Source organism: Numida meleagris, chromosome 5, assembly GCF_002078875.1.
Source record: "Numida meleagris isolate 19003 breed g44 Domestic line chromosome 5, NumMel1.0, whole genome shotgun sequence".
Taxonomy (NCBI): domain Eukaryota; kingdom Metazoa; phylum Chordata; class Aves; order Galliformes; family Numididae; genus Numida; species Numida meleagris.
This window is the reverse complement of record NC_034413.1, coordinates 20,480,334-20,505,889: the sequence shown is the minus strand read 5'-3', so window position 1 is coordinate 20,505,889 and position 25,556 is coordinate 20,480,334. Positions and strand designations below refer to the sequence as shown.

At 36.3% G+C, this 25,556-nt stretch overlaps 1 protein-coding gene across 3 annotated transcripts in view; it reads right to left on the bottom strand.

Moving 5' to 3' along the window:
- Window positions 1-25,556, bottom strand: part of ADK (adenosine kinase) — a 279,987-nt gene that overhangs the window by 199,884 nt on the left and 54,547 nt on the right. For all 3 annotated transcript variants that reach the window (XM_021398210.1, XM_021398209.1, XM_021398211.1), the window contains exon 4: window positions 2,533-2,611. In XM_021398210.1, coding sequence (XP_021253885.1) covers window positions 2,533-2,611 — 79 coding nt within the window. The remainder of the gene's footprint in view (window positions 1-2,532; window positions 2,612-25,556) is intronic.

The window sequence follows — 25,556 nt, the reverse complement described above, 5'->3', positions numbered from 1 at the left end:
TTTTTTAAGCACATTTTTACCAGTGTATCCCTATAAAGTAAAACAAGATGAGAAGTTAATATGAGTTTTATTCTTAGGGTATCTTCTTGCAGAGAACCTACAGTGAACTTTGAGAGTGCAGCTACCTCAGCACTCTGAACTTAAAATTGATTGACCCTCTACTTCTAATCCAGAAGAAAGGCTTCCTGAATGAGTCTGCTTTCTCCTGGTACTTTGAATAAATACGTATTTAAGTTATACAGATCTAAGATTATTTACACACCTATCTCTTCTCCAATATTCCAGTGAATACTCCTGCAAAAATTCCAGTTTTAATTTTTGGTTTGCACTTAATTTTTTTTTCCCCCTATCCTCACATTTCTTCTTCTGCCAAAGCTTACTGAATAACATCTTCTTTTAAGATTTCCAGAATTCCTTTTTTTTTTTTCTCTCTCTCTCACTCTCCTATCCCTCATTTTAAAGCCTCTTAGTCATGTTATGTTATTCATACAAAACTGTTTGAAGTTTCAATCTTAGTTGAAACAAAAACTAAGAGATGACAACCCTTCTGGAGACAAATTCAATTCCAGATGGCAACTGCAGCTGAACGAGGTCCCAACTCATAACCAAAGTGGAGAGAAAAGTTCACTGACAAAAACTTATCAGCATAAAAATGGAGGACAGACATAGAAATCCCTACATTTCATTATCTGAATTTTTTTTCCTCCAATTCACACTATAAAGGTTCTGTACACTTCATAGTGTAGTTATTAAATAACATCTTGACAGCTACTCTAAAAGGCAGTTAGGAATTAAAGATAGTTTATAAATAAGTTAGTTGAGGTCAAATAAGTCATTTCAGGAGAGATGCAAGAACAGGTCCAAGTTTTGTAATTCTGATTCTACTGTGTGCATTTGCTTCTAATACTCTGCAATCTGTATGTAGGAACAGAAACTGAATTTCATGACTCTGAACTCGTTGTTACAGAACTTCCTTCAAGAAGTTGACCTCTACTCAGATATGGAAGAGATCAGTGTTTCACCACTATACCATTCCCAACAAGCAACAGTCATACTGACACACAATGAATCCTATGACTTAGTTTGAGGTCTTCTAATATATACGTGTAGTTAAATATCAGAAGCTGAATTGGCCTGACCACGGTATAATGAGTAAACAGTATCTCTGAAAGCTGTCTGAATTTAAAAGTGTTGTCCCTTCAGAATTACAATGCTATATATTATGAAAGCATGCAATTTATGTTTATCTGTACTGTAAAATATTTCTGCCAAAAATGTTTTGTCAAGACTTATGGAGCTTCCAAAACATGAAAACATCAGTAAAAGAATGACCATTTTTTCCTCATGGAAGCCAGTTGCTGCAGATATATTGGAAATATAATTTAATGACCACTTTCTTTTCTTCATAACCACCCCATCTGTCAACTAGAGTACCAGCTGTAAACATGCCAGACAACTTCGTTAGTTTAAGTCCAACTCTGAAATAACACAAGTAGAAACTACTTTGTACAAAGAAGCAGCAACTTCACTATTAATATAATGAATTTTTTCTTTTTATTGTTGATGGAGGATAAATCTTTGTTAAATTATAGCATTATTTTGTCAAAATGTTCATTTAATGCTACCTGGTAGTAAGTCTTAGTTATATAGGAAGGCCGGAGATTAATAAGCCAGGATTCATTAACAAAAATGTTTTGAGTACAGTTTGTACACTTTTAGTTATACAGATTGTACGTCAAGCACACAACCTAGAACTAAATACAGAAGTATATTCTCAATAGCATTGTGACAAAGGCGTGTTTCAGTTATAAAAAAAGCTAACTATATCTCAAAATCAATTCATCATTATTGTTCATCAGATTCAGCCAGAGAAAATAGCTCTGTATAAAAAAGCTCTGCATTTTCATCTTTGATGGACAAACTTCCAAATTCCTAGAAAATAAATATGGTTAGCATCACAGAATGATGCAGGCTAAAAGAGACCTTATCAGGTCATCTAATCTAACCCATCACTTAAAGTCGGGCCAGCCCTGAACTGAGTTCTGAGGCAACCAGATCTAATCATGGTCATTTATAGAAATCTCCAAGCACTGAGATTCAAAAACTTCTCTAGGCAATGTGTTTAACCATTTTCTTTGTGCTTTATTTTCTCACCATTGGAGGATTCTTCACTGCAGTTTGGGACCTTGTCCTTGCTATTTGCCATTATGTTGCTCACCTGTGAGAAGACCCTGGCTCAATTTTTCTTAGAACTCTTCCATCTCCTTTTTTAGGCACATTATAGCAATAACCATAACAGTAAGTGTTTGAAAAGAATGAAGAGTAAAACTTCAGGATAGATCATTTCAAAAATGATAAATCAGAAAATATACCAGAAAAATATAGTGATATACCAGAAAATATACTCTTGGAAACAGAATCACATGAAGACACTAAGTAGCACTCATTCTAGACACAGTACACAATACAGAACATCAAGTTAATTCAAACTCAATACTCCACATAATTAGTTATTTTTAAGAAGTAACAAACCTGGGCCACTTTGACAGAATTTTGAGTAGAGCCACCAGCATGATATTCTACTTTGAACTTTTTCACAAGTTCTTCAAATCTGTTAAAAAAAAGAAAAAAAGAATATTAGGAGATGATATCTGAAAACAATAAATTCAGATACATTCACTGTTACAGAATGCAAGCTGAGGGCATCTTTTTAGGCTTTGTCCAATCTACAAAGTAGTGTATGAGGCTGAATGGAGCCCTTTACCTTAAAGTTCTAACTAGAGTAAATAACTGAAACACATTACCTGAAACACAAGAATGATTGCAGTGAACTTTCAGATTGACAAAATACACGCTTGGATAGATGAATGTTTTATAAACAAAAACATCAGATACTCATTCTACCTCATCAATCTAGAAGGCTAGGTGAGAAGAAATAACTGTGATAAGATCTAAGTTTTCACATGAAATTCTGCAGTTTGTCAGGTGAAGGACTTTTGTGAACTGATCTATTACTATGCTTAAAAAAAAAAATCTCATGATGACCTTTCAAATCTTCAAGCCATGCTGCTATGAAAGCATAGTATTCTCTGGTATCGTTCTGTAGTATATTTTTAGGTTTGAACATTAAAACAAAATGTATCAACTTCCCAGGGAAATATCTACCCTTGTATTTCAGAGCAACTTTATGATTAAGACCACCCAGATGAAATTGCATCAGAGATTCCTCCTTGCCAAAGACACATTTGCATCACAGATCACTGTCCACAGAACTAATCTTTTCATTAGTCGCAGGCTACAGGAAAGGGAAGTGAAGCAAAACAGGAAAGGAAATAGGAAGGAAAGAGCAGTGGAGACTGCAGGGAGACTAGGCACAAATATCTCATACTTTAAATTTTAATTACACTTGAAATTGAGTAGACTAAATAGCAAGATTAACAACCTCAGAAGACATTAGACTTGGGAAGAAGTACTCCTCCAGGCAAGCCAAAAGGTTTACTGTAAAAAATTGCATATTTGAGGCTCAAAATGACCTTGAGGACAACCTTAACTAATAGCACATTTGTCCTTAAAGTCTACTTACATCAGATATTTACCTTTAAAAATGAAGCTTGTCCCCTTAGAAGAACTACTATATCCCAGCATATTTTATTGTATTTAACTCCAGCATCTCTTTACACAGTGACATTTTATCTCAGACACAACAAAAACGAATGCTACCTGTCAACCCTAGTTCTCTTCCCCACTGCCCAAATCTCCCTATACCATCTGAACAATGGCTTTTGGGACAGATTTGTTAAACAATGACTTGTTTATTTAGAAGGCTTTCGTTTTCAACCCCATGTTACTCATAAGATCACTATTATTTCTACAGTAATTTCCATTTAAAGTTTTTGAATTATGAGCTACTCACCCTACCAAACTACCAATGGGCAGGCAATTAGAAAGAATCAAGAACTAAATTACTATATATGACTTTCACAGTTATGCACACTACTAATTATCCATCAATTCTATGTCAAGGAATTGAAACCTCAAATGATAGCAAGCAGTTGAAAGCAGAAAAAAAACCAACAAATCTCATAACGATTGCTTCTCAAGCAGAGAGACATATAAACAATCATGAACCAGGTTAGTATCTTGGCACTACTTTTCCTTCAATTTAATTGACCTTTTCAACCAATTTGAGTGTTTGCTGCCTATATCACACAGTTATTTTTGCATTTTTATGTATCAACAAGCATTCCAATTAATATTTTAATTCCTTTACCTAAAGGCATCTAATGTTTCAATGACTTGATTACTTAGTGGCATGTTAAACCTTACATAGTATAGTGTAATGGATGACATACAATAGAAGCTCTAAATTTAAATGACAATGTGTTCAAATAATTCATTTTGTAGTTTGAAATAGTATCTACAGAATAAAATAGCTGGCATCTGATTTTGGAAAAAAATGATGGAAAGAAATAGCTTTAAAATAGCACCTTAGTGTCAAGATTTCAATGTGATAGTTATATAAGAAACAACCTCAATAAACTATTTTGCAATTATTTAACAGAATAAGACAAGCAAACAAGGACCACTCTGTCACTGTTTCAGACTCAACATTAAAAGGCGTAACTCCTTTTCTTTGAATTAATGCAGTAAACCTACACCTTTAAAAGGCCATTATATAAAATAGAACAAGATTTCATGAAAATGCAAGGAAAGTACTGTTACACTACTTTCCATTGCCTATCAAAAGGAAAATATAAATTGTGTTGTTTTAATCCACAAGAGGTTGATAACCAATTTTTATCAAGTATGACCCCAAAATTAAGACTGCCAATAGCTTTTTATCTTAAGGAAATGAAAATCCACAACTTTTTCAAGACATCAGTAAATAGCACAGGAAGCATGTAAAAATTGACTTTTTCATTGTCTGCTTTATGTCTGGCCTATGAAGAGAAGATTGTGTCATTCCAACATGCCTCAGAAACATGTTATTTGTCTTTGTAAAATTCCCTATTTTAAGGAAGCAAGTTCAACTGTAGAAACTTCTCCAAGGCCCATGAATACTAAACAGAGCTTCTGTGTGTGCTTCACGAGTAAGACGTTATCATACTTAAGATAATCCAAGAAAATTAGAACCTCATGAGCTAAACTGAGTAATATTTTTGTTTCTTGTCCTACAATTGTATTTAAGGCTCTGCTGTATCTGAGAACCGTGACCTTTCCCCTGACCTAGCAACATACCATTACCTTAAATAACAGAATAATAAATCCCACCACCAGCACCATAGAGAGGGGGCCCTATTTTTGGTACCATTAATGTGTTGACCACATTGCAGCCTATTTTAACAAAAACAATTTTGCATTTGCAACAGAATGTGTTTTCAGCTGTGATACTCTTGATCAACTCTAGCATTGCCAAGGAGGATATGTTAACGTTTTACTCAATTATACTAGAGGCAATAGCACTTCTGTCAGTTGCTTTTTTTTTCCCCTCTCCCCTCTGTTTAAAAAAGGATTGGCTCCTAATTGTATTTGATACTGAAAGGTAAGACTTTTCAGTAAGATCACTTTTGAGAGAGCTCACGTCTACCAAAAAAAAGTGTAAGAATGTAACAGAAGAAGCTATTATATACAAGAATGGGACAAAAAACCCACATTACACCTCTTTATGCTACAGGAGGTGGAAGTGTTTTTCTAGAAGGCACAGACTCCTCCAACAGATACCATACCACAACCTCAGTCAAACCAGTGAACTCTTAGTCCTTCCCCCAGTGAGTGCTCCCATTTCTTTCCTCGACCACTGCTGACACATTCACCGCCACGCTGGTCATTCACTCACCGTGAGAATCACTACCGATCTCTTTGGTTCCTCTTACCAAATTCACTATTCCTTCTCGTAAAGCCTCTTAAAATGGCATTTCATTTCCCATAGAGAAAAACTCACCTCAAGTACCTGTAGCACATTAAACTCATCTCTGCTTTCAGACAACAGCCAAGGACCTGTGTGGTGGCTCTCTCAGGATGTTCAGATTTACAGCAGCCTTGGAGCACAAAGCAATCAACAAAAATACCTTTTCTCTGACTATCCCATGATACTGCCCCCATGTCCAGTTACTAGCATTTTCTATGAATATTAGTAAATCTATTTTAATTCTTTCTTTAGACCACCTTTCACCAAAACGTCTACAGAAATCATCAGGAAGGCTGTGTAATTTCCTGAGGCCATTCTCCAGCCTAACAGCAGCAATCCTCTCACAGATCAATACTCATCTCTTCTAGCTTGCTTCATATACAGTCCAAGTTTTTTGGAGCTGAGGCTGTAATCTTGTTCTGTGTTACACGGCAAGAAATACAGTCATGTTGGGCTCATTACTTAACTGGTAATAAAAATAAACACATGAAACACTCCCTACAACTGAATGCAGACTATGTAAGGAAATGGATTAACAGCAAGGTAAATTAAAGCAATGAAAGTAATGCCATTAAGTTTCTGGATGCCAATTATATTGGGCAACAAAGCAACACATTCTGAAGACCAAAATGGTCACAGAATAACTGAATTTAACTGTCAGAGCTTTGGGAAAAAACTGCCTCTGATACATATGTCAGGAGCTAGTTATCTGCAAGAAGTAGAGAAATGTAACCTCATGTTTTTCACTAGGGTATGCTGCCCTGGATATCTTTTGATATATCTGCTTATTACCTAAAAAGTGCTCACTGGCACTCATCAGCAGGGAACTACACTTTGTAAAAAAAAAAAAAAATCAGCTGCCAAAGCCAGACAGAAAGGAAGAAAAAATAATTTTTGCCCATTTTGCTTCTGTATGACTGATAACCTGATCATCAGAAAAAAAATCTGCTTATTTTGAATAATGATGATCCAATTACTCCAGTAGGTTGTACATTTTTGTTTGGTTTTACAAAAATATTGAAAAATATTAACATGAAAATCTCTTAAGTAATAAAGAAGAGGTTGCAAGTTGCATATAACTGGAGTTAAGTTGGGGCCATGGAGGCAGGCTTAGTTAATACCTTTAGAGAGGAAGGTAGACTAGCATTTGGTATGCTTTCAAGTTATTGGATGAATTTTAATTAGATTTTTAATTAAAAATAATAATTAATGGTGATTCTGACACGTTTCCCAGATATTTATTTTTAGTTTCAAGAAGAGGTCATATTAAAATATGGCTGCAACTGAAGTGTTCAGCTGTGAGGAGAACCAGACTAATAGACCAACAATTAGATGTTTGATCCTTTTAATTGCTTTTTTTTTAATCTACTTAAATCTCCACATTAAGTAATCTGAGACAGAATGCCTATGAAATCACTTCATAAATTAAAGATGAATTATATGAGTGAATATCATGTTATACAACTGGCATTCAGAATAGCAAAAGATCAGTAAAACTACATAAGAAGTTCCAAATATCATTGCCATTTTTTAAGAAAGCCTTTAAGGAATAAATCAAGTGAAACCTAAACAATGCCAAACCTGCAGCCCGATTGCCTTGCAGGGCACAGCCAAGGCAGTTTGCATACATGTGGACAAGCCTGTCGTCTGTCACCTTCCACGCTGCCCTGCAGCCTGAGCCAGGGCCTGCAATAGCCCACCACAGGCAGTCCCACTGCCAGGCCAGTGGGGCAGGCCTTGGGGGAAGGCAGCCTGCCTCAGTCAGCCCACGCGCTGAAGTCATCATCACTAGATCCTGAGTGAAATTTCATTCTGATTTAAGGAAGAGGTGTTGATTTTTTAAACAGAACTTTAGAGCAAATACTGGGGTTAAAAGAAAAGCAATTCATACTTGAAAGAACATACCTAATTTCTCTAAATTGTACAACACAATGTTCAAAGTTTGAATCCTATAAAAACAATTTTATATATGACTTACTTCATCCCCAGTCTTTTACATAAAGCCAGTTAAGATTGAGATGCAGATATAATTGGTTGTTCTGGCTTAAAATTGGTCCTGAAAGAGCCAAAGTATTGCCTTTGAGAAATGAGGTACAATCACAGAGGTACATGAGAAAACTTTGTAACAGCTGCTTGGCAATGACTGACTTTACCCAGAGCTAGTTCTTCTACTTATTAGCTTGGCACAGAATTAAAGAGTTTGGAAATGGGTAGGGGAATAGAGGGGAAGAATAAAACATGTTAAAAAGGAAGTATTGGAGACAGGTTAGCAACATGGACATATAACACAACTGAACGCTAAATGTGTTAGGACGGCTACAATCAAATGTAGCAGATTATCATATTTTTGCTTATATTTACAAAAGCTCAGAAAACAGTGACTCTTCATGGAAGTATTTACTGTTGCAAACTAGAATTTCACATAAAGTATTTTCCTAATCACCTCATCCAAACAAACAGCAAATGAAATAAGCCAGTAATTCCAACCAGGTTAGGATTATGAGTACCAAATGTTAATATATGAAAGAAGAAAAAATGCATAGGCAAATTGCAAGATTCATAGCTTTGAAATATTTTACCACAAATGTTAGCGAGGTTGAAAAAATGCACTTAAATGTCAGTTTGATAAAAGCCAAAAGAACATTTTCCACATGTGTTTGCATTTAGGCATATTGAAACAAGATGGAAAAAGTAACAGTCATTCAAATGTAAGGTTAAAACATCAGCTCTTAAGGATCATGATTTAAAGACATTTCTCAAAGTAATTTTTTTTCCCGTTTCTCAGCAAAGACAGGCAAATTTATGCAAGTGTTCGTGAAAAGCTCCTCTTATTCCAGATAATCTGGATATCTCCCCCCTCTACAATATCTGAAAAATGTAGATGACTGCATTCAGAATCATCAGCCAACACAAGGCAAGCTGATATTTTAAAACACTGTAGCAAAACAGAAAGAATAACTATGACTCTAAATTATTAAAAGATTGAATTTCTAACCATTGCTGAATGCCACAAATACACTTACACAGAACACATTCACAAACCTTAAAACATGCTTATAATGTATGATTACTATAAGAAAAGGTCAAGGAGTATCAACAAAACTTTCTGTATCAAACCTCTGATCAAAACATTTAAAGGAAAGTTTCACCCTGAAGACAGGTAATCAGAAATACTATCAGAGAATTTCCATCAATTCAATAATTGAGTAAAGTTAATAAATTTGCCTCTGTACTGTCTTTTTGAAATATCTTCTAAGCGATTGGCCAAGACTAACAAATCTTGCAAATACACCCATGGATTCACACAGTAGTATTGTGACAGAGACCGTAGCCAGAAATAGCACTGCTAAGCAGTGAGGGTCAGAAGATGTTGCAGGCAGGGGAAAGCATCTACCTCCTTCATCCTCGGATGCACTAAGTTATGTTCTGGAGCATTAAGGAACCAGTTCATTTCCTTTGTTATTTCTCGGCTCTATTAAAGAGGCGTTTATGCTTGGCCCTGATGTTCTCATATATTTCTGAGAGATACATAAATGCTTAGAATTTTTTTTTTGTCATTTTCTGTTTGATTCCTGTAAGTGGTATGAGAAGAATACATGCTTTCTGGGACCTACTCATAATTCCTTGTACGCAAATTTTCCTACTAATCAATGGAAGGGCAAGTCATTTATCAAATTGGAAAGTACTATACTTCTTCATTCTTTTAACATTAATAACTTCACATAACCCACAATAAATATTTGGGGAGATGAGTAGAAATGCTTTTTAAAGTAAGGCTACACTTACAAAATTAAAAGCAAATTAAAGAACATAATCCTAATTATGCAACAATCACAAGAGACTGCAGTAGATGCTTCCCCCTTGGCTCTGTAGAGACCAGGTGTTAACTGTCAATAAATCTTTAGTGAAAGCTAATTGAAACTGCTGCTCCACAAGCATCAACTTACTCCAGCTCACATCAAAGTGAAAATTTGTTTAACTTAAAAGAATATTTGCCATGAATATTTTAATATTAAAAGCATTCAGTCATCAAACAAGAGATCTTAAACCTTATCTTTGCTACAATTTAGATTACCTAAAGCTGTAGTGCAAATCATACTAAGCTGCCTATAGAGAGCTGACAAAGACAGAAACATGTTCACACATGCACACTTGGCAGAAAGAAATATTTTACTTCAGTAATGCAGCAACTTCATAATTTGTACTTTTATCTATAAATACATCAAAATGAGAAGTTAACCAAGTTGCAGAGTATGAGTTCTAACTCCAAGTCAATAAAATATCAAAGTTTCGCAAACAGCACTGTTTCAAAAACTAATTGCTTCCATGCATCCCTCAGATTAAGTATTTATCTGAGGGATATTCTCTTTCTACTAACACTGAAGTTCAAAACAATAGTGAAAGTTGCTAACCACAATCTAAATCAATTTTATGTTTACAACATAAATGGTCCATGTCAATTAAGCTACAGCGCTAAAATATCTTTTTTCTTCAATCCATGCGGTATTTTAAATTACTTTCAATTAGTTACTCAATCAGTATATTTAAACCAAGAAAATACTTAAAATACATCAGAATATTTCAGTAGTTCAAGATGAAAGTACATGTTTTCTATAAGCTATCAACATGCAGTGAACTATAGTAATTGTCCTCAGGAACAAGTGAGAAGATGAGTGCAGAAAAACCTACCGTCAACACAACCAATAGTAAATTCCAGGTAATACTTCTATTTCAATTCTCTGCCCATCCTGTTTCTCAGTGCAGCTCTGTCTAGAATACTTCTTAAGACAGTCACCAACTGACAGTGAAAAATATCATGAATTTCTTTAACTCAAAACAACAGGCAATGCTTATTATCACAAGTACATACACTCCCAAACACATTTCCTTTTTGTATGTTTTTGATAAGCAAATAATCACATCTTCAAACCTTTATTTTCATTAGAAGGCACTAGAGAAGGAATCGACTGTTTATTGACAACATCTAAAGCGCTCAGCAGCAGAAGAGATTTACAAAGGAACCAAAACTGTTGGAGTAACAGTAAAGAGTAACATGGGAATATGTTGTTTTCATTTTTGGAGAATACAAAAACCTCCTGGCTCTTCTATAAGCCAGAAGAACTTACTTATGCTGGTGGGATGACATTTGACAACTGGACATGTAGAACAGACTGCTACCCAGGAACATGGTACCAGCATGTGTACTCAAAGCATCTATAAGCAAACAAGTCCAAGGTCTGGAAGCAGTCTAGCCACAGCAGCCTAGAGCTTAAAGGGTAACTCTTTCTGCTAAAACACAGGGTACATTTCCTTCATGCAAAGTTCCACACCCCTGCAGCTGATCTGACTCTGATACTTCTGCTAGCTTATTTAAAGGTATCTCAAGTGCTCCTACCACAACATTGTTGGCTACCATGTATACACATTTGTAAAATGCAAAATTTTTATCTTGACTAACCCAACTCTAAGGCTTGTAGGTTATTTAGTATCAACTCCAATAATATCAGAATAATTAGACTTAATTGGTTAAACATTTTGTACAGTGATCACAGCAACATGATAAAGATGAGTTAAAACAGTGTGGGCTGAAGGCTCAAGAGGTGCTAATAATGTAAAAACATTTCTCTGAAAAAGACAAAAGGATATCTCAATAATTGATACAACTGATAATTGAAAAAAAGAAAACTCAAACAGCTAAATTATGAGCGGAGAGAATAAATTATTTGTTCTAATTATGGCCATCAAAACAGAAAGGTCTCTTCATATTCTAAAAAAGACATGTAAACAAAAGAATGTAAACATATAGACCGTAAGTAGCGTTAGAGGTGCTAAAAGTGAAATAAAGTAACGAAGTAAACCGTTGACAGACAATTTGACACTGAAGCTATTCTTAAAATTATTTCCTTTATGCCTTTTTATTTCCTTTATTCCTTTATGGTTTTGTTGGTTTATATCTTTACATAGCCTTCATTCAAATGAATTACGTGCACTACTGAGTTCTGCAGTTTCAAGAGGAGAGAAAAAATGAAGCAACTGGATTAATAACTTATATCAATTGCCCTTAATTACATTAAGCTTTCTAAGCTGAGTGGTGGTAGTTTCACCTATTAAATAAAACCTTCTGTGCTGTATCAACACAAAATCTTCATATTTGGAGAAAAGAAGTCATCATCAAGGGAGAGACTGAGATGTGCAAAGGAAGAAATCCATATTATATATTCATCAGCAGAAAGCAAAACAAAAATACTGGATAATCCTTAGAAATAACATTGAATATTGATAATTTTGGGGTTCTCTCAAGTACACAAACCCTATATAAGGTTTTATATAGTTAGAATCAAATAGATAATACGTTCAGATTTCAGGAAATGGTGTTCTGAATTAAAAAGCAACCAGGTAATTGCTCTTTCTCTCTGTAAAAGCTGGCCATCTTCAATTAACCTTTTTTCTCAAGAATGTTTTACTACTACACCATTACTAGGCTCTTTATCAGTATTCCAGTATTTGTGATTTTCATATACATGAAAATAATAATCATAACTGCATGCTTATTTTTACAGGGAGGTGATAAGTCTCCATTTCAACATATTTTCTAGTTGAAGCTTTAGTTACTTGACAGAATATCTCCTGCAGAGATTAGCCTATTATTATTTGCTACAGAGCCGCTCAGAAAGCAAGAAGCCCATTTTCTCCAGATGACTCATTAACAAGCACGACAGAATGAAGTGTTCCAGCCTGAAATGCCAACCACTAAAAATAACTCATCCTACAGCCTATGACAATTCAGCCCAGCTCTTCACTCCATAGGCTCAATCTCAGAGGGTCACCTTTTGGAGAAAAATTAGCATATGCAATGAACAGGGAAAAAAATGATAAAAATCACAAGTTACAAAAAAGATGCAGGGGAATAGCACTACATAAAACATTTCAAAAGCAATGTTCCAAGCAGCACTAAAAGACTAACTCCACAGCAGAACAATAATTCACGGCCTGAAAGAAACAACCCAAACATCTGACCCAAATACAGCAACACAAAGTCTCCCTCTGATTAACCACTCATTTCAACTTCCCCCGTCTGTGTATACTCCGCCACTATGAACAGTACAAAGCATATTCAGTGATACCCTGCATTAGTCTCCACGCTATTATTAAGAAGCTTGTGTTTGGCTGTTAAGTTTCTCAGAACCACACCAGCTCTTGTGGAGCAAGATTTCTAAAAAGGAACTATTCAAAGTAGTTGTGCATGAAAGAATTTATCTTCCCTCCTGAGAGGGCTGGAAGAAAGGGAGAAGAAATTTTTCTTACCCTCAACCCTGCAAAAATATATTATTTTGCGTTTATGAAGTATCAAAATATACGGAGATGGAAAAGTGGGAACCCAGATGCTACAAAGGACTGAGTTTTCATATCCATGTCTGGAAAGTTACTGGGACAAAGCAGCAGGCAGTTAACTGTCAATCAGCAGCCATTAATCAGTATTTTCTTTACAAATCAATATGCATTTCCTACTCCAATAAGATCACTGACCTACCATACAACAGAGGAAACGTAAACATACCTCAACTTTAAAAGTATTTCTGGTATTTTCTCATGTGACATTCTCATAAGCAAATTAGGGAAACATGAAATCCAACTACATATTTTTAAGTTCTGACGTCACTAACCAAATGTATAATTTTATACATAATCAAATTAAATCTTAATCTTTCAGAAGATTAAGAGTACCTAGCTGTTCAAGAAACTGGGCAATGATAGTGAAGTACCAAAGCCATCAAAACCATTTCTTCCAAAGGAGGTCTGCCACTGTAGATCAGTCACTTTGGTCAGTAAAAATACATTTCTCTTATACAAAATCAAGAGCAATTAGCAATTATTAAAATACTCTCAGAGATTAGCCTAGTAAACATTGCACTAATTCAGATGAAGATCATTTGGTCATCCCTTAGAATTGAGTCATGTAGGATATAGATTTTGTGCCTGTAACAAGCATACCAAATCACTGTTTCTCTGCTTCAAGACAGAGAAAAATCTGCAGATTGATTACAAAGATACTTGCCTTGTTGGTAATCCACCACTAAGAACAGAAATTGTTTCCAAAACAACTACATAGTCCCTTCCCATACACCTCTTCTACTTCTGAGTGTCTACGTGTATGTTTCTTTAAAAGGTGAAGGGGTCTTCACAGATCTTCAAAATATGAAATTTATCTTGAACTTTCTGACAAGAGTTGTAACTTTCAAATCTTTCCTAACAGGCAGCAAAAATTAGCAGTTAATTAACATTGCACACATTCTATTCCTCTCCCTTCACAAACATAGAAAGAAACTTCAGATGGCCTCATAATCCAGGAACAGCTAACCTCGAAGTAAGAATCCATCACAAACACAAACTGATAATTTTTGTTGCACTGAAGGACAAATTCCTCTCAGAAGTTTTTATACAGCTTCCTCAGGTCCTTAGTGATCACAAATACCTGCAGTAAGCAGGAAGATGTAGCAGTCACGGCCAATTATGTTGTATAAAACTATATTTCCCTCTCCTGCTTTTACTCATTAGATTGTAAAAACAGCAGAAGTATAAAAAGGTCATGCTGAAAATCCTTCCACCACAGGAGTCAAAAAAGGGGATTGTAAACAAGGCTGTTTATCCTGACACACCAGGTAGGAACGACCAACCAGTTCTAGTGAGAAAATCAAATATTCAACTTTACACTTAAAATGAGTGATTATTTTCTGTTGTTTGTGCTGACTTCACACACAAGATAGGAGAAATAGAAATACATTCAGTCAAAAAACAAACTGAACTGAAGCAATCTGCAAAAAAAAAAAATACTGCAGATGGGTGCTTTTCATTTTTGCTTTCTTTTTGTATGCCATGTAATTCTTTGAGTAAGAGCACAAAATTTCTACTAATGTACATTAAGACCAAGAATTAAACGCAATTTTATATTTTCTCATTCAAACCTTACAAGTCTAATTCAATCCTTAAAATCTACGTTCTAAGTTAGTATACTATAATGAGTCACCATGAAATGATAAATTTAATACTAGAGGTTTCAGTTTTAATAAATAGTTTGATATCACAATGAACTCTTTAATTTGTTTGCTTGAACAGGGCCTTTTCCTAGTGGGTAGGAACAAAGCAGCTTTGAATTACAAACCATGTCCTGCAGTCAGTAAAACTCATGAGGTATTAATTTACAGTTTCATATGTGATCAGTTAAACTGTATGTGAAATCTTAAACATCTTTAAAAAAAATACCAAAACACCACAAATAGCTCAATAAGATTTTTTCAACAGTGCTTTAACAAAAACCATATAAGATTAACTTCTATTGTCAAAACAGAGCCAAATGCAAGTTGCGTTTAAAGCCTGCACTCTAGTATCCAAACAACACTGAGATGTTATCCTTCAGTATTATCTAAAGGAGCTGATTCAGAGGTAACAAATATGGTCTCCAAAGCAACTTTACTCTGATTTTTAACTCATACAGGAATAAAAAAACGTGAAGTACATTCAAGTCAAGTATTAGAAAAATATGTGCATGTCCATGTGTGTATAAAAAAAGTATATGTAAAAATATATAGGTTTTTTGCTGAAGTGTATAAATCTGTATCTCTAACTCTCTATTTAACAATGGATTGCAGTTAAAATCCAGTGGAAATGGACTCGTCTAGAATCAGAGCACTGATGGCTTACATTCTATGTTAACCTGGGTTGACAGCAACTAGGTTGTGGCTTAATGCCATGTTCAAAGGCACAACCAGATTTGCTGAACCTTTTTTTTCCTGGAGGAGAGAATTCAGCAGTACTATGTAATTGTGGTCCATTGTCTATACTGAGAACAACTGGCATATCTATATTTCTCTTAAGACTTATGTTGATAAAATGCTTTTATTCCTAAAAAGCAACTTCATATAATTGTTAAATAAACTTTGCTTAACTGTTGAGGACTGTCCGTTTTACAAAATAATTTCTTTGTTGAAGAATTCTTCGCATTCATTTCTCATTCCTTATAAAGAGAGATTGTAATGTTAAACTATAAATACAAGTCCATTATGAAATCCATCTATGTGAATATAAAACATGTGAAAACATAAGGAATCTTTTCTAATAGTAATCTTAACTCTAAGTAGTTAACACTCTTCAAAAGTTTAGAAATAGATGTTGTGAAAATAAAGGATGTAAAAGCCATTAGTCCTGGAAGTAAGAGCAGAAGTAGAAGACATGTTAAGGCACATACGTGACAAGGAGGTGATCCGAGACAGCCAGCATGGCTCCACCAAGGGTAGATCTTGCCTGACCAATCTGGTGGCCTTCTACGATGAAGTGACGGCATCGGTGGATGGGAGGAGGGTGATGGATGTCATCTACCTGGACTTCTCCAAAGCCTTTGACAGGGTCCCTCATCACATCCTTCTCTCCAAATTGGAAAGGTATGGATTTGAAGGACGGACTGTTCAGTGGATTAAGAACTGGTTGGCTGGTCGCAGCCAAAGGGTTGTGATAAATGGTTCTGTGTCAGAGTGGAGGCCGGTCACGAGTGGTGCTTCCCAAGGCTCAGTCCTGAGACTGGTGCTCTTCAATGTCTTTATCAATGACATAGACAATGGAATCGAGTGCACCCTCAGCAAGTTTGCAGATGACACCAAGCTCAGTGATGCAGTCGATACATTGGAAGGAAGGGAAGCCATCCAGAGGGACCTGGACAGGCTGGACAAGTGGGCCCACGAGAACCTAATGAGGTTCAACAAGGCCAAGTGCAGGGTGCTGCACTTGGGCCAGGGCAATCCCAGGTATTTATACAAACTGGGGGAAGTAGTACTTGAAAGCAGCCCTGCGGAGAGGGACTTGGGGGTCCTGGTGGACGAGAAGCTGGACATGAGCCAGCAGTGTGCACTGGCAGCCCGGAGGGCCAACTATGTTCTGGGCTGCATTAAAAGAGGAGTGGTCAGCAGGGAGAGGGAGGTGGTGGTCCCCCTCTACTCGGCTCTTGTGAGGTCCCATCTGGAGTACTGTGTCCAGGCCTGGGGCCCCCAGCACAAGAAGGACGTGGAGCTCTTGGAACGAGTGCAGAGGAGGGCGACCAAGATGATCAGAGGGCTGGAGCACCTCTCCTATGAGGAAAGGTTGAGGGAGCTGGGCTTGTTTAGCTTGGAGAAGAGAAGGCTCCAGGGAGACCTCATTGTGGCCTTCCACTACTTGAAGGGAGCGTATAAACAGGAGGGGGATCGATTGTTTGTGAGGGTAGATAGCGTTAGGACAAGGGGGAATGGTTTTAAGCTGAGACAGGGGAGATTTAGGTTAGATATTAGAAGGAAGTTTTTCACACAGAGGGTGGTGACACACTGGAATAGGTTGCCCAGGGAGGTTGTGGATGCCCCGTCCCTGGAGGCATTCAAGGCCAGACTGGACGTGGCTCTGGGCAGCCTGGTCTAGTGGTTGGCGACCCTGCACTTGGCAGGGGGGTTGAGACTCGATGATCTTTGAGGTCCTTCTCAACCCAGGCCATTCTATGATTCTATGACTTAACTATTGTACTAGTACCACAAAACCACTGAAAATGACTTATGTGCTACTTTTCAATGACTTGCTATGAGAGCTACTGGAATGCTCTACAGAATATTCTCATGCACCATGGCACATGAAAATTAACTTCCAACACATTGCAGTATATTTCTGTTTCCCAGATTTGTGACTGTGGATTTATCACTTGAATGGTCTACTCTCATGTGGAAACAGTCAAACCTTAAGCAAGACAACTGAAGTTTAAATTGTAACACAATGCAAACTGAGTTTGTTCCAAAACATAATATTTATAAAACTGTATTCACGATGCACAAAAGCACTTCGGTAAAAATCAGTCTGAAGTTCAAAGCCAAACATACTAAAGCTATGAAGAGCTGGCTCACTCTTGCATACACTACTTTTTGAATTTCATCTCCCCTTCAAGCTTTTGGTCCTATACATTCTATATAGACCATTTATGAAGATAAAACTATGTCACAAAATACTGCTGAAAAAGTCAATAATTTCTGTTGCGAAGCAATTGTGTTCAAGTATAAACAAAAGTATTTTCATAAAATCCCACTGAGATTAAAGGTATAATTATCTTCTTTCTCTGGGAGCAAAGGTAAGAAAAACGTACTCAAGAATTTGCAATGTTCAATTCAATATGTTTAAGATCTGTTTTTCGCAATATTCAGCTTTATCTAATACTTTATTCATTCTAAGTATAACTCCCATTCAGCTCCTTACAGTTGTATTCATCGTGTGCTGAATACATACAAGTCAAACACTTGGAAAAAGCCATCTGTGAACATTATAAAATTTACATAGAAAACCAGAACACAATTTTCCAGGGGAGTATTCAATTCTGCTGTAACGGAACTCTTGTCATCATTTTCAACTATGTCTCTTCTCATTCATCTGCACATAGTCCATCTTCCCAAGTGTATGATACCCTATACACAAAATCATATTTTCATTACACCATAACAAATCTTCTCATATTTTAGTCTGACTGGTTCTATGAAAATATGTGTACAATCACATTTCCAAAGATCACTGACATAGAGATAAATTCTAGTTACCTAAACTCAGGAATTTAAAACAACGTACCTTAATGGAGAGGACAGTAACTGCATGTATAAATATTGCTATTCAATTTTAATACAAATCAAGGCATATTACTTCAAATCACTTTCAGAGACAGTGATTAGGTACATCCACATGAGAAAATTTTCCCAGAAGTAAGCTCGTGTTTAAAAAAAAAAAGTCATGAACACACTACCTTCACTGAGTTATTACATAATATTTGATGGCACATTAAGTCTAACATGAAGAAAGGACATGTATTGACATGTATTTCCAAAAAATTAATTACAAAATATCACTTGACAATGCATCTTGAAGACAAGAAATTATGTACAAGATAATCAAAACAGTTTTAAAAACCTTTTCAGCACTCCCATTCAATTTCCAATCACACAATATAGAAATCAAACTTGACTGACAAAGATTGTTAAGTTAAATCAATTGTTTACAAGCTAGAAAGCTCTAAAAAGTTGCCTAGCTGTCTCCTGAGAAGTTGCTGGTATTCCTCTGAACATACGATTTTCTTTCTGTATGCCTTCTGTTTAGGACAGGAAAGCGACAGCAATGGCAGATAATCACTATTCCATCACATACAAGACTTAAATTAAGATTCTGGAAGACAATCAAGTACATTTTCCAAAGCCTTTACTGAAACTACCCGGATTTAAGAATTTTCCGATATGTATTTTATAAGAAGAAATCCTGAACATGGATTGACCAAGAGCATACATATCAAGAGAAAAATTCTGATCACAATTTTCTTTTTACTTAAATAATCAGAATGTTTTATGAATCTAATGATGCGTGCCATCCAGAAGAGCAGACTTAAGTATAGTTTTATGTGTTCCCTTATTCTTTTTTTTCTGGTAAGCAATGCTTTCCAGAAGTTTCTCCACAACCCAACTGTTCTCCTGCATTTTTTCTCTGGGAACAAAGAAAGCTGAAAACTTATTGCTCGAAAGGATACCACTTCATTTGTTACTCAACCTAGTTTCTACCTAGCATCTTACTTTATGAAGTATTTGCTGAAGTCTCTTTTTTCCCTTTAACCACTAAGTTTTACTACCTAGAGGAATTTATCTGCAAACTTCACCTAATTTTATTTGCTGGGTTGTCTCTTTTTGTTAACAAATTTCTATTTTTCTGGTTCAAGTCTTTGTTTTTGAGCAGTTTTTTGAAACTCCATTAATTTTCCATGACATCTGTTCTTTTGAAGAGAACTGCATCCTATCACTCACAAACTGAAAGATTCTCCAAGTGGAAGACCTCAGTAATTGGTAAGCTTTACAAAGGCAAAGGGAAAACAGAGCAGGCAGACAGCCTCTGTAAAAGATCACAGTAGCCACAGTTCCCTTGTGGCTAGCCTCACTGAAGTGCTTTACAATAAAATTCTGACCAATAAAGAATTTACCTTCAGAAATAAGATGTCAGTTGCTAAACGGGCGATTATTCCCAACTTATTTCCCAGATGCCTGTCCCTGCCCCTCACACACAAGTACCCCCCCCCACCCCCCCCACCAGTAACTTCTGGCATGTGTCCATCGTTTGGAAAAAGAGTTCTTTTGCAATACAGGTGGTCTGCAGCAGCACAAGCACAATGACTGATGAATTTACACCCATTTTAACAGAGTTCAGGCACAACAGTTATCTTAAGGATTATCCTATCAGTAGATCTTCTTATCTATGTTATAGTCAGCTAAATCACAATATACCATAAAGTATGTGAAGGTGTGATTATACCTTTCAAAAGCAGTGTTTATTCTTACCATAAAAATGCATCCTCAGTAGCAAGATGACTTGATTAAATATACAGTCAATTTTCATTTTTCGCTCATTTCACTTTGCATTACTTATTAATTACTGCTTTAAAGCAAGGATGGTACTCTTTGGTAGCCATTAAAAATACACTGATTTGTGACTAGCTTTTATCTACATTTGGTAATTCCTAATGGCATTTGCAAAACTTTAAACACTGGTAAGATCAGCAGTGAAGTTAAAGTTGTACAAATAGTTACACAGGGGTAACACATTTGAAGTCTAAACAGAATGGCACATAGCTGACCATTAGCTTTTAGTTTTCTTACCACCAAGGGTATTGTAACTTTGGCAAATTCAATTTGCTACTAATCAGTTAAATAACATTAGAAGTGAGACAACTGCCCGTATTAGATATGGAGAAATAGAATTTGGAATAATAACCATGAACTACTTAAATGTATTATATCAGTGATTCCAGCTCTTAACAATAATCTGCTCACAAAAAACTACTTTCAGTTATACTTCCCCACGGAACAAATGAAATCTTTTACAATACATTACTGATAAGAAAGCATTTATGTGCACTCTTTGGCACTGCGAGTTCCTTTATTTTCCTCCTATTTGAATGTACCTTTTTTTGTTAATACAGTAAATCTGTTGTATTAAACCTGAATCTGATTAATGATGCACTGTATCAAGCTAAGTAGAATTAAATTAGTGTATAATTGATTAGTGTGTAATTGGAGCAGAGTTGTAGATTTACCAACTTTAATTAGGATGACTTATTACAGATAATTTATGTTATCATAATACAGAACAGAAAATAGAAGTATTTGGTTCATCAAAAGGCTTAACGTAAGATCAGGTGGGCAACCTCATAGATTAGAGACACTTATAAACTAATGCTTTGCAAAGTTCTTTAAGACAAATAGATCATAACAAGCTAAGTCCTCAAAGAAAGGCAAATTGCTGATTAACCTTTTACCCTGGATTTCCTAAGCAATTAGACAGTTTATACTGATGTACTATAATAGACCGTCTAATAGAGGAGGATAAATCTACAATGCTATACAATTAAACATCAAAATCCTTTTAGACAGTATGCACTACTGCCAGACTTGTAACAGAAATATTATTACTGTTCTCAAAAATGAATACAATTACCTCTAGGACTGAGCACAAAGTACATGCATTCACTAAAGCAGCAGAAGGAGATAAGCAGCAGCATCCCAGCTACCAGACTCTGTCCATGTTTTCTTAATACTCCTTTAGATGGTAACTCCAGTCTAGACAGAAGGAATAACTGCACATTCCCCTGAGTACTCTGCCACAGTAATTACGTTCATTATCTTGCATGCTAACAACAATGATATAATAATCTATCAGTGAATAATTCATACATTGTCAAGTCCCTCTATGATGTTCGTTGCTAACAGTACTTCTTACAGTGCAAGCTAGAATGCTATTTTTTAAAGATGTATTTACTACTAAAACAGGTCAAATCATTTCTACTTTCTTAACCATAAACAAATGTAGTCATCATTGCGAACATCATTAAATGATATTAAATGATTAAATGATTTAAATATATATTCTATATATTTTCAATATATGTTTTAATATTTAAATGCATCATATTTTAATGTTTTGTATATTATATATATTAATAATTATATATATAAACATGATAGGTCATTTACATATAATTATAATGGGCCATTTATATATACATTATTTTCTTATATATTTAAATGCATACCAAGCAGAGGATTTGAAACAGCCAGTGGGCAGCTACATAGATAACCACAGATCACGACTGTCACAGGTTAATTCTTAAAAGTTCTGATAAGTTAACGACAAATGAGTCAAAAAGCTTTAACAATGGTCACTGGTCCTCTTCCTCCCCTCCATCTCTGATTCTTTTTTGTTTCAATTCACTACCGAGATTAAAATATTTCTGCATCAGTTTGACCTAAATAATTAGCAGCTTTATCTTAAGAGCAAAATGGAAGTAAACAAGTGCATATAGCTGACCTACCTGTCTAGTATATGCAATAATTTCAGTATGCTTCTAATATCACTAAACATTAAAAAATCTAGAATTTGCTTTCCATTTTCACTTGCTTTTTATAGTTTTCTTTCATTAAAGCTGCTGAATTTAGTTTGGAAAAGGTAAAATAAAAGCATCCTAATCCCATTTCAAAAATCATTGCTTCAGGCTTAGAACTGCCAAAACTTGTCTAGCAACCCACACATATCACTTCATTCTCTGAATCAATGCACTTAACTTGAATATCTTTAAAATAACAGGGTACAAAGCCTCTTTCATCATCCCCCCCCCCCCCCCCAAGCTCCATACCGGATACTCTTGAAATCCTTCCACTGGCTAACAGCTGAATGCACATAGACATATTTTGTACTCACATTGGTTAGCACCAGAGTTGCTCTCTGCATACAAGAAATACTATGATAATGAAATTAAATAATAATAACCACAATTGATAATTCTATTCTCATTGGCTTTTGGTATGCTAATTATGAGCACTCTCAGAAAGTCCATTCACACTAAGTAAACGCAAAATCAATCTTCTGTTTAAGGTAGACACGAATTTTTATCCAGTTTATCCAGTTTTATTAGCTCATGTAACAAACGTGATTTTGGAAAAATAAAACACTGTGACAACACTGATAGAGAAGTTAATACAGAAGCTTATGCTTTGCCAATATCCTTAAGAATTAAGAAAATATGGAGTTAAGCGGTTCTCAGCTCCCCCCTCCTCTATTTCCAGGAACAGTAATGGGTGATTCTGTCCTGCACACTTCTGGGTGGCTCAGTCCTACGCAGCCTCTCTCTAGATTCAGTAAAGTGCAGAATTCATAGAATCATAGAATAGCTTGGGTTGGAAGAGACCTTTAAGATCATCTAGTTCCAACCCCCCTGCTATAGACAGGGACATCTTCCCCTGGACCAGGTTGCTCACAGCCCCATCCAGCCTGGCCTTGAATGCTACCAGGGAGGGAGCATCCACAGCCTCACTGGGCAACCTGTTCAGTGTCTCACCACTGTCACAGGAAAGAATTTATTCCTAATATCTAGTCTAAATCTCCCCTCTTCCAGTTTAAAGCCATTTCCCCTTGTCCTGTCGCTACCTGCCCTTCTAAAAAATCCCTCCCCATCTTTCCTGCAGGCCCCCTTCAGGTACTGGAAGGCCACTATAAGGTCTCCCCAGAGCCTTCTCTTCTCCGGGCTGAGGAGCCCTAACTCTCTCGCAGGGGAGGTGCTCCAGCCCTCTGATCATCTACGTGGCCCTTCTCTGAACCTGCTCCAACAACTCCATGTCCTAGTGTTGGTGGCTCCATTCATGTTAGCATAAGTAAGAAACTGGAAGTTCAACAAATCCAGGCCCGTTATTCATCATTTTAAGAACTCGAGTAACAAAAAGCTCAGCACCAAGATACGCAAATTCAGTTCAGTTCAAGGTTCAGTTGTACTCTGAAACGTTTAAGAGGACTCTAGATCAGACATCACAACTGAAGGGAAAGAATTAATACATCACTTCTCACTGCTATGTGCTTTCTGAGGAAACAGAACTAAATGCCTGAAGTGATTGAACATATTCTACAATGCAGCACCATTTATCAACATTACATATACTTGGTCATCTGCAATTGACATCGTTTCAAGACTGCTATCCTCTACATTTGTGCCATTTCACTTTCTTCAATTTAAAACACAAAATGTAAATTCCAGCATGCACATTTCACCATGGCCTGTGTTTGCTCCATGAAACTAGCCACAGGATTAATATTTTATCCAGAACAGTATCTCTGAGTGTTAAGGTTTAGCAACAAAGAGCTCAAATTATCCTTTTCACACAGCTCTCCTGACTTGTTTACTGAAGACACTCCAAGATCTGACACATTCTCAAACATGCCAGCATACTAAATCTGTGATTTTTTTTCTTATCTACACACCACCATCTTCTTCCAAATATATGATACCAGCACACTATCTCATTCATTATAATTGGAAAAGGTATTTTTCATAGCATGGCCTGGGTTGAAAAGGACCATAACGATCATCTAGTTTCAACCCCCGTGCTGTGTGCAGGGTCGCCAACCACTAGACCAGGCTGCCCAGAGCCACATCCAGCCTGGCCTTGAATGCCTCCAGGGATGGGGCATCCACAACCTCCTTGGGCAACCTGTTCCAGTGCATCACCACTCTGTGTGAAAAAATTCCTCCTGATATCCAACCTAAACCACCCCGTCTCAGTTTAAAACCATTCCCCCTTGTCCTGTCACTATCCACCCATGTAAACAGTTGTACTCCCTCCTGTTTATACGCTCCCTTCAAGTATTAGAAGGCCACAATGAGGTCTCCCTGGAGCCTTCTCTTCTCCAAGCTAAACAAGCTCTTACTTATTAGCCCGTACTTATTTAGAAGGTTTTATTAAATAGACATGAGGCCTGCTAACTAAAGCTTCAAAGCAGGCTGGAAAGGGAAAGAAATACAATTGTTAAATACACAACAGTTTGTGAACACTTACTTTAATAAGAAATCCAGAAATCTTCAGGTATGTTCAGTTTTCAGTGAGTTATAGTGAAATTCATTCCAGAACAGTGAAAGTCCTGTCACTCCTTCTCCAGCACTGCTGCCTCCCCATTTTCTGCTTTATTATAGAAGTGCTCACGCTCCAGTCGGTCTCTAAATAATTGTCTTCCCATAACTAAGAGAAACTAGTTCCCTTCTTAAATTATGAAATTTAGATCAATTTTCTGGCACTTTAAATCAATATAACTAATGGGATGATTTCAAATCAATTTGATGCATGTAATTTACAATAAGAACACACGCTCCTCCTCAGAAAGGCTAAAAAATGAATTTTACAATGACCTCCCTGTGATTACCACAGGAATTGAGACAAGTTAACAACACTCAGCTATAACATGTATTTGAAAAACAAAACCAAACAGACAAAAAAACCCCACACACCTCCATCTCCCAAGAGATGGAGACACTGAGTGAACTCCGACCCACATGCAGAACATAAAAGGTGGAAGTGGTGCTGCTCACCGCAGCGATCTCAACAAACCACCAATCCCTTCTGAACCACCAAAGTAGGTCACTTTTTCAAGTTTGGCCCAGTGCTTGGCGTTTTGATACCTTGTGGTACTTTTCCCAGAAGTTTAAGAATGTGACTAATATCTCTCCCTAATTCAACAGCGATACAATACTCACCAGAAATTCAAGCTTACTGGTAACTTAGAGATGGCAGACATACAAAACAAA